The sequence below is a fragment of the Silene latifolia genome, chromosome 2 (genome assembly GCF_048544455.1).
Source record: "Silene latifolia isolate original U9 population chromosome 2, ASM4854445v1, whole genome shotgun sequence".
NCBI lineage: Eukaryota > Viridiplantae > Streptophyta > Magnoliopsida > Caryophyllales > Caryophyllaceae > Silene > Silene latifolia.
The window spans coordinates 14064559-14075136 of record NC_133527.1 but is presented as its reverse complement, the minus strand read 5'-3'; the positions used below and the strand labels follow the sequence as shown (position 1 = coordinate 14075136).

The following is a 10578-nucleotide window of genomic DNA, read 5'->3' as shown; positions in this document are numbered from 1 at the left end:
TTACCTAGAATGGCTGACAGAAGACATTTGTGAACTGTTAACACGGTTTAGTCTTGTGCTTTGTAAATATAGCTGTTTTTTGAGGATTACTTCTTCTGTTTTGAAATTGGTAATCAATGACTTGCTAATCTTCTATTTTGAACGTTTTACTGTTTACAGACACTGGTTCTCGTGTTAGCCTAGATAACTCGTGTTTTGGCTGTCATCAACCTGTATGTTACAGTAACTCGTACGCTAGCAGTATTATTATGTAAAACTAGAAACTCATTACATTTCCACGACGACTAAGCTTGTGGTACGGTATAGGAAGAGTCGGTAATTAAGGTACTAAAGACGCCAGTAAAAGGAATACAGATGGGAAATTAATGCAGAAATATGCATTGGGCATGAACTCATAGACAAGAGCTTTGAAATCATTGCCCTGAAAATCAATACTTGAGCAAGCTGTGATCATACCCACCAGATTGCTCAAGTACTGATTTGAATACAGACCCTTATGCATATTCAAATGCTGAGAAATATGCATATTTCGAGCCATGCATATTCAAATGCTGCAAGGGGAGAGGCCTGAGCAATCTCCCCTATCGCCCGGAATTTCACCTGATAACTTATTTCTTGGCACATCAAAAACTGCAATATTTACTTGCTTACTGATCTCCGATGGTAATAATCCTTCCAAATGATTTTCGACATTATTTATTTCGAGAAACTTCACAGACCCATCAAAAAGTTAACCAGTGCACCAAGAAAATTGATGTCACCTTATAGATGATTGTTGTGCAAATCTAGGTGCTGAAGATTTGCAGAAAAAATCAATTAACCGAATCATTTATCTACACATTTCATCAAATCTCACATGAATAACGGGGTAATTAACCCTCCATTAGTACGGATATTGAGCCTTCAACGGAGTTGATTTACCGCCTTAGGCTGTTATTATCATGCATCACTGAGACTACAGGGATTATCAGTTCATGGATTAACAATACAGAAAATGTTACTGGAATAATTATTCTCCGTGTAAGGAACTTGAGCACTTATGTGCATTCATATATCGTACAAAGATATCCGAAAAAAAAAAGTATTTTGTGCATATACACATGATTTTACAAGGATCACCCTTTTCCCCTACAGAAACAAAAAAAAAAAGGAAAAAGAAAGAAAGAAGGAAAGCTGCACGGCATAAAGACATGAAGAAGAACAAGCGGTCTAGAGCAAGGAAACCACATTGCTGTATATTGCCACCAGATCTGAAACTACAGCTAGCGCGATCAATCCCCATGATATCATCTTGTCCTTCTTTGAAGCGATTTTTGGGCGGTCCCTAGGAAAATAGAAAATAAGACAGTCAGATAAAAACATTTAATCATTCTATAACAGTCAGATAATAACATTGTGGCAGGAGGACTAACCTGAGAACAATGGCAGCAGGAAAGATGAACAAGAGCAACGCACCCGCAGTTGCGCCAGTAAACTGGAAAGCAGTCCAAATATTGGGAATAAAGAGAGCTCCAAACAGGATAACAGTGATTAAACCCAAAGTGATAACAGCAAATCGTCTGTTATCTGACTCAAGAGGGATAGCAGTGTTGTATACAAGGCCGTCAAAGTTACGTCTGAGGGAATAGAATATGACTGGGAATACAAGTATGATGTGAGCGGCATAGCTGAGGCGAACCAGGATGTTATAGACAGAACTGTATGGAATTCCCAAATCTGAATCAAAGTTGGAGAGCACGTCTGTGGCTGTTGAGTCTCCAAACAGAAGGAAACCGAATAAGCCTGTCAGTATATAGATGATCCCGCATACTGACAGTGATGATTTCACCACGCGGTTCATTTCAGATGGGTCACTCAACTCCTTTTGTATTTCATGCACTGCAATATGAGGTGACAGTATGACATATATATTCGATATTCAAGAAACATATGTTCCAAATGAAACTTAGGAGTAACGAGGTACAGAAAGAATTCAAACCATTATAGTGGCAAAGGTAAGCGCAAATTAGCACAGGAACTGCAGTGAACAAATTCCAAAAGGAGGAAAGACTTTCTATACGCGGAAACAAGGGGGGTAGTGTTATCAGGCCGATTGCCATCTTGTAGACTGCAATTTCTATGACAATGATGATAAAGAACACGGCTAGCCCCACTGCGACTCCTGATGTGTATTGTAATGATTCTGCAGTCATGATAGACAATACATTGATTAGTTACTCTTGAGAGAGCTATATTAAAATTAAAAATCAAGTCTTGGAGCTGCAGAGTATTACATACCCATACGCTTAACCCACGCTGTAGGAATCAATACGATAACTGTCAGGAAAACCAGTACAAAAGTGCGCCCTGTCCACCATTCTTGTCCAAACCACTCTTCTAGAACCCCTGAATGATGAACTCCACTCACAGTTGATCCCGATATCACATCCGCTGTCAAATTTTAACTAATCAATCAGAAACAGGATTTGCTCACATGTTTTTTTTTTTTTTCTTTTTTTCAAGAAAAAAATCGAGTTTTCAAGATAAAAACGCCGAGTTTTGAAGAAATGACAAGGGCAGAGAGTTTTAGTACCGATGATAATCAAGTAGATAACAGTGATGCCAACATTGTTGATGATGACACTAACTTGGACCATGATCTCTCCTTTCCTTCCAAAAGCATCATCCATGAGCTGTCCATAAGAGAATGCTCTTCCATCCTCGCTATAGCGAAGCAAGATGTCAACGGAGTACTTAGTCAGAAACCCGGAAACTAAGATCATTAGTAACCCTGGGATAATACCAAGTACTTTAATGGCAGCCGGTAAGCTCATAACCCCCGCACCAACGATGGTGCATGACAAGTTGAACACACCACTTAACCATGATGCTGTATTATCTTCCTTTCCAATTACTGATGAACCTCGCGAGGCCAGTGTTAACAATGGCGCACTTTGTTCTCCGTCAACTTTGTTACTCTCGATATCAATTCCTTTCATCATTTTGAACGATACAACGAACAGACAAGTTCTTGCACAAAGTATATAGGAGTATATGCAAGAAACTCGACAAAATTCGTAACTTTGAGAACTTTGATACTTGTATAACAAACTATCAAAGTTCTCAAAGTTTAAGATAGAAATGATAAGGGGTGGAAGAATAGTGAAATAAATGAAAATGTTGATATATAGCAAGACGATGTTTGGTACGCCTCGCGGCATACATCAAGCTTCGTCATCAAATCATACACATTAAATAAGTTTGGAACATTGTTTATTTGGAGTTTATTATAGAACCCGGCCTCGGAAATTAGTAGGAAAAAAGAATTGTTCAAATATTGGCTCATCAATGGAATGATAAAACATGATGATGGTGAAATGAGGCACAGTTGAACTCCTCAATGCTATTAAATTTAGAACTTTTCAACTTATTTTAGATTTTAATGGTCATTAGAAGATACGATTCGTATTAGTATATAATAATGTCTTAATTAGAGGATTCTAATGCAAATACATAATATATCCCTTTCATTTATCCATACACGCAACTCTTGTGCAAGATTGATGATGTTGACTAATTAACACAACTAGTTTTGCAAAGGCAGGATTCTAGTGAGTTTTGAACGTACAAAAGGCGATAGTTTGTAAGCGATAATGGGAAAACTCCAAAATGGCTTGTCTGAACCGTGACTCAAGATTAACCATTCTCGAGTCACGGATCAGCAGCTTCAATTTCTACAATAGGCTTTGCTTTGGTCAAGATATATGAAGATTATAATTCTAGAAAATGGTTGATCATGTCGAGTTTGACTACTTTTTTATTGGTCTAAAGATCCGTATATGGAAAAAGTAATAGCCTATAATAGGAGTAATAGGGATCTCTAATCACCTTCATTGTCATGCTTACATATTAGGCTTTGTGTGATTGTGATTATATGGAATTGACCAGCCAAGCAGCAGCTGGGCTTGATGAGTTTAATCATTAATTGCATCGATATACTATAATCCCTCAGATAGTATAAATCAGAATGAGATGTGAAGCTGAAATTCTAAATCAAAGTAGAATAACAATGTCGAATAAGTACATTTACACATCCAATAAGAGCGTTTCCGTCATATAACACTTACATCTGCTCAGTAGGCATCAATCAAACAAGAGGGAGATATGACATGGAAACTTCACTGATCTCAACTGTAAGAAATACTGGCATACACTGTACAAGCTGACTGATATATTCACATATTCACATATTAACCTATTCTAATCCACATTTGGCCATTAGCCGGATCCCTCACAGAGTCACAGTTAACAACATCAAAACTCCAAAGCTATAAACATCACATTTATCAGTTACCTCCTTCTTTTCATGGTATTCTGGGTCAATATACCGCGGAGTACTATGAATTGGCCATCTTCAAGCTTTCTCGAGTTTCTTCCCTGTGAACCATTGGCTTTAAGAAGACAGTATGCAACTATGCATATAAAAAGAGCATAAGCAGTATTAATAGAAGATCGCAACAAGTTTGTTTTTCGATTGACGGTCATGGGGGGGTTTTGATGGCTACAATCCTGTCACCGAGGGTGCCTTCGTAGACGATTCGGTCAATTAAATTGGCAACGACGAGATTGGGATCATAATGTTAGTTGCATTCTTGATTTGTTGCTCAATTTTCTGGCTTAAAACAATTTGTTTTTCCAACAAAATACTGTCAATTTCAGTGAAATACTACCCCTTTGATCAATAATCGAAGGTCGGCGCACAAGAGACATCAATTGATTGAAGAGATTTAGAGGAAATTGGAGATTAGGAAACCTAATTGACATTGTTTATAACATATTCCAGAAACATTCGAGGATCATCAATAGCAATAACCTTATAATTAGCAGAACTGCAGAAAGAACGGAAATCAAGTTGCAATTGATGTTGAAATCGAAACCCTAATTTAGAGAAAGGGGAAGATATTTTTTCCAGAAAAGGGGGAAAGAGAAGTAGAAATGAATACCAGAAACATAGAAGCAATCCAAAATTCCGAAATGATTTACGAAAATGATCAGAATTGCAGAAACGGCGTGCGATTTGCAGAAGAGAAGTGTCAAGTAATCGGGTAAAAACTAAAAACGCGTTGAGGTTATGAATTGAGTCTACACTTTACACTAGACCCGGGAAATGGGTCAACCGGATCTGATTCGCATCGAGTCAATTTCGGGTCGGGTTTGTGCCGTGTCATGTTATTTCGGGTTCAAGTCAACTAAATTCGTGGATGATTTAATGAGTTTGCAACCATAAACATTCAGGTCGGGTCCGGCCAAGTCAATTTGGGTTTCGGGCCTTAATTTCGGGTGTCGAGTCGGGTCATTTGAGTCCGGTCATTTGGGTCAGGTCCTACACCTGTAAAAACTAACTTGGCCCAAATAACCCAACCCGCACCTGAAGCAACTCTATTTTATTCAATCCAACCTGAATGTTTATTATCGCATGCTGGCTATTATCCTTAAATAACTTGATAACAACTCACCCAAAACGACTCAAGCAGGAAATGAACCGATTTGATCCAGCCCAAATTTTTGCATACCTGAACAACCCGACCTCGATTTGACCCGACCCGATTGGTATGATTGCCGAGTTTAGTTATGACCATCCCATCTTATTAGTAGACTTTAGATAAGGCAAAAGTTGATCCATATTTAAAGAACCCGATTTAATTGAATGTCAGACTTTTGTGATTTGATTTTTTTTTTTTTGGTACACAGAATTTTGTGATTTGATAAAATGGGCACTAGACTCAAGATGCATAACACGTAAATTTTAACCCAAACATAAATTTGTTGGTTGACTCATGCTTGACCTGGATTTTGCTTAACCAACAATTGACACGGATGGAAATGACATGATGTAAAACCATCCGATTTATAATTAAGATCCAATGTGACTTACGACTTTGAAAAGACTTTAGTGAATTATTAGTGACTTTCTATAAGCGAGACTTATAGAAATGTATAGCAAATCGTTTGGCCAAGATCATGGGATCACTGGTAAGTGAAACGCAAAATGCCTTTCTCCCGGGAAGGAGTATTAGCGATAATATCCTGGTGGCACATGAGGCAATTCATAAAATCTCTACCCACAGACAAGGGCGACAAGGATTATGTGTATTTAAAGCGGATATGAGTAAGGCTTATGACAGGGTTCGATGGGATTTTTTGGAAGCGGTTTTGGAAAAGTTCGGTTTCCCACAACATCTTATAACGCTGATTATGAGCTGTGTTACGTCTGTGAGCTATGAAATCCTTGTGAATGGAGTACCTCTTCCTCAATTCAGACCTCAGTGTGGACTACGACAAGGTGATCCCCCTGTCCCCTTACCTGTTTATACTGTGCATGGAGGTACTTTCCCGTAATATTGAACATGCTCAAGACTTAAAGATGATTCATGGAGTACAATTAGTTAGGGAAACCCGACCAATTACTCACCTATTTTTTTGCGGACGACTCGGTTTTCTTCTTTAAGGACAAGGGGGAAACGGTGCCATACCTCATGAGCCTCATTAAAGATTATTGTGAGGCTTCGGGACAACAACTAACTGTGGATAAATCAGGGATTCTATTTAGTCCGAATACTACTCTGGCTAAGGCACTGTAATACCCCGTATTTTTATATAATTAATTAAATGGATATTATTATTAAATATTATTTATTATAAATTTTATATCCCTAATTAAGTCGGGTAGATTGTTGGGTCGATAATTATGTTAAGTTATTTTATTTAACTCGCGTTGTATCGATACAAGTTATTTGAGACGGGTTTATATAGGATTCGAAATGTGAGCTAACCTCTTGAGTTGGGCCATTAACTGTTCAGCCCAATTAAACCCTAAGCCCAACTAAACCTAGCTAACCCTAATTGTATACCCTAACCCTAATAACCCTACCCAAACCGCCTCCCTCATCTCACACTCCCTCAGCCGCCTACCTCCTTAAACAACACCAAAACTCCAACTTTCACGCAATTCGAGAGAGAGAGAGAGAGCGTGGGCAGTGACGACGCAGCAGGGAGGAGCTTAGAGTGTTTGTCGACGACCTAGGGTGGCTATGGTGGCGGTGGTGGTGACGGAAAGGTAAGAGTACAACCTCTGTTCTCTGTTTTTCGAATTGATGTCGGGTTTTAGTTGGGGTTGCGTGTCTTGTTGAGGCAGTGTTAGTGGTTGTTGACGGGGTATGGGGAAAGGGTGGTTAGTGACGAGGTCAGGGGTGGTGGTTAGGGTGGTTCTTGGTGGTGATGGTGGCCGTGAAAGGCGACTTTGACAGGGGGTACACATGGGTTTCAGATGCGGTTTTCAGAGGAGTTTAGACAGGGGGTTTTGGGTGGCACCACCGTGGACTAGGGGGAGGTCGAAACGGTGGTGCTAAGTGGTCGGTGTTCGTGGGTTGACGGCGAGTAGGGCGGTGGTTGTTTGCGAGTCTAGGTAATAGTTGCGGTGGTTGCAGGAGGAGAAACGCGGGCGTTTGGTGAGGTTTGGCGGTGAACCAGGCCAAATGACGGCCGTGGTTCACCTCGCCGGCGGAGTCGACCCTCGTGGGGGTGGTCCCGGGTGGTTGGGTCGAGTGTGGGGATCGGGCTGGTGGCCGTCACGCCCTGTGGTGGCGCGTGGTGGTGGGTGAGCGCGTGGGAAGGGGGAAGGTGTTGAAGACGGGTTGTGTTTGTTTTGAAGCGGGTTTCGTGATAGTTAATCGGTATACTTCGATAATGAGTCACATGTTTAATTAATTAATTTATTTCCGAGTGATTTAATTAAAATGATTAAAGACGGGTTTTAAGTCGGGTTGTTGAATTGTTTTATGTTTGATTCGGGTTTTCTTAAACCGTTTAATTCGTTTAATATTTTATTATCACATTAGTTATTTAATTTAATTCCCGAGTTAATTAAAATAATTAGAGATGGATTTTGAGTCGGGACTAGTTAAAGTGGAAGTTACTATATCGGGAAAGTTTCTATTTTGGGGAGATTTCTATATTTAGTAGTTAGTAATTATAAATATTATAATTGTTCTAGGTGACGGATTCGTGAAGGATCGATAATCAAATGCATTGCTTTGTTTTCTGGACTGCTTAACTGCTTAATTGGATTTGCTGGCACTTGAGGTAGGGAAATACACTTGTCCTATTATCGTCGTTGTTGAATTGTGTTGACTTGATTCCTGGTTGTTGATTTACGTTACCATTTATATTCGGAAATGTGATTGACTGATTTGACCATATTGAGTATGATGTCACAACATCGGGTAACTGGCATGACTTTATGATTTATCGATTCGATGATTTATATACATATTGCATTGCATTAATTACTGTTGAGCATTTCATATGCATTGGAGTTGGAGGAGGATGTGGTGGTGACGATGTGGAGATACGATGTGATGTGGTGATAAGGCCCAGGCGGGTTCTGCAGGACTTGCCCTGGTGTCCTCACCGTGAGTGGCAGATCGGCTTCGGTCGATATATAGTCTACCGGGATCGGTATGGTCATGGGCGTTCGGGGTATGAGATGTGTGTGATGAGTGGAGATGGAGATGGAGGTGGCGGAGTATCATGCATATCATATTTTATTGTTTATTGTTTTCCCTACTCAACCTCGTGGTTGACCCTGTGTATTCGTGAACACCTGTGATGAACCGTTTTATGGGGAGCAGACTTGACGGGTTTAAGAGATAGGACGGGAGCTTGATGGGCGTGAGACACCGGATCGACGACCTAGTAGCTAGATCATCATCTAGAAGACTTCACTTTTATTTACGTCGCTTTTGTAATTTAATTTAAAAGGGAAATTTTGTAATAATTAAGTTAAAATATTATATAAATTGCCTTGGAGTTTAATTTGTTATTCACTACCTCGGAAATCGAGATGGTAACACCGTCATTTATCCGAGGAGTTCTAGTTCGGCCCTTAAATAAATGGGGGTGTTACAAAGTGGTATCAGAGCAAACGATCCTCAAGCCTAAACCAATGAACCCAATGAACATAGGATGTGTCTAAATAAAATGAACCCCGGGATAGAACTGTTAGGAGCACACTACGGTAAGGTATGAGTTAGGGGCCCCCTCACACCGAACCAGCGGCCCTCTCAGTTTGACCCGGAAACCCTGAGTGTATATGAGAGAAAGGGTAGAAAAGTTGCTTGAGGTTGAACATGAAATTCATATATCGTTGCCTAAGTGTTAACTGATTGATACATTGATTATTGCATAAAAAAATTGATGTATACCTTGAGACCCATATATTCTAACCATTCTGCAGGACAACGCTACGGTAAGTATTTTGTATGAATGATGACGTGATCATATAATGTGGTGGAAATGAGAAATAAAATTTCGAGTTCGGTTAATAATCAATGAAGTGTTGTGGTAGTCGTGAGCATGAAAATAATTGCGAGTCGATGATAGTTACCTAGGTGGATGTTGAATGATGTGCTGATAGTAGTATTATGTCTAGTAATATGCGGTTATGTGATCCCAAAGCCATGCTAGTATAGTCTTGTGACGGTAATTAGAAACACTTTTGAATTACATGTTTATAGTCATAGCAATCGTGATTTAGATGTACGGAGTAGATCGATATGCGAAGAGATTCTACGGGATAGATGTTTACGAAAGTACAGTGTGAGATTTAAGTTAGGATGGGTTAGTATCGATAATATGGTTGTAAGAGTTTGGAACATAGAAAATGAACGACTTAGTGCTGAAACTTGCTTTGTTTGATTGTACTCTTTAATTGACCTTACTGCCATTTCTTTTCTGTTTATTGCCTATGGATGAAAATTTTATGGGAGATAGCCTCGTGAGTTAGTGTTCATTTGGCGTGGGTTTCATGCTTATAGGGTATACGGATTAGGAGTAATAAATACTTTAGTGAACTGTGGTTAGGAAGTTCCCGTGCAGTGATGTTTGACCAATGATTTTATAAAATCCTCATTTAAATTGTATTCATAATTTTTACATAATTCCAACTCCATCGATCAAAAGAGTCGCATATGTTTTCAAATTAATAAGCCACGAAAATTCTTGATGTCTCTATATTAGACGGTAAATTTTGCAAACTGACCCAAGTTTTGGACCAATTGTTGTCACATGTTGTTTGGACCAACTGAGTTGAAAAAAAAAAAAAAAAAAAAAAAAAAAAAAAAAAAAAAAAAATTGGAATTCTTGTGCTTTAAACCTAATTCTTTTTCCATGTGTTTTGAACTCAACATGTTTTATAAAAGTAATATGAATCAAGTTTTTAATCGAACGGTTATTTATTCGTGATCTCTGAAAGTTACAACGTGAATCATGACTTGTAAAATGTGTGTTCTAGGTTGAGTTTACAGATAGTTGTTTGAATAATTCATGAGCCTTAGTAATGTGAATTTATAATGTTTTATATAACGACAGTAGCACGCATGTTCAGTAGCTATGTATCTTAACCAGTGATAAAATTAAAGTTTAGTTGATAACATTGTTGGCATGATAGTATGAGTAAAATTGAATAGCTTAAATTGATTCTTAATCAATGGTGAAATATTTTATATGAGTCTAGTTGTTTGCATATTTTATATACGTTTG

The 10578-nt window shown here is 38.8% G+C and overlaps 1 protein-coding gene across 3 annotated transcripts; it reads right to left on the bottom strand.

The window, feature by feature from the left end:
* Positions 1 to 996: 996 nt before the first annotated feature.
* On the bottom strand, positions 997 to 5115 carry LOC141642320 (amino acid transporter AVT6B-like). Of its 3 annotated transcripts, XM_074451100.1 has the most exons (7): positions 4983 to 5115; positions 4334 to 4416; positions 2573 to 2703; positions 2278 to 2430; positions 1979 to 2182; positions 1413 to 1878; positions 997 to 1324 (listed from the first exon to the last, which is right to left on the bottom strand). In XM_074451100.1, exons 1-7 carry the CDS (start codon positions 4989 to 4991, stop codon positions 1210 to 1212), a joined length of 1161 nt encoding a protein of 386 aa, XP_074307201.1. In that variant the 5' UTR covers positions 4992 to 5115; the 3' UTR covers positions 997 to 1209. The 3 variants fall into 3 exon arrangements, with proteins under 3 accessions (XP_074307201.1, XP_074307200.1, XP_074307199.1); XM_074451099.1 differs by having other exon boundaries at positions 4334 to 5115; XM_074451098.1 differs by lacking the exon at positions 4983 to 5115 and having other exon boundaries at positions 2573 to 4426.
* Positions 5116 to 10578: the final 5463 nt, after the last annotated feature.

What these genes read in the sequence shown, in the direction of transcription:
- LOC141642320 (XM_074451098.1), bottom strand. Translation starts at nt 3,200, where the DNA reads ATGCCGCGAGGCGTACCAAACATCGTCTTGCTATATATCAACATTTTC. An exon ending in AGCGTGGGTTAAGCGTATGG is followed by an intron (nt 2,183 to 2,277) that starts GTATGTAATACT and finishes TCATGACTGCAG; the next exon opens with AATCATTACAATACACATCA. An exon ending in CCTGCTGCCATTGTTCTCAG is followed by an intron (nt 1,325 to 1,412) that starts GTTAGTCCTCCT and finishes CTATTTTCCTAG; the next exon opens with GGACCGCCCAAAAATCGCTT.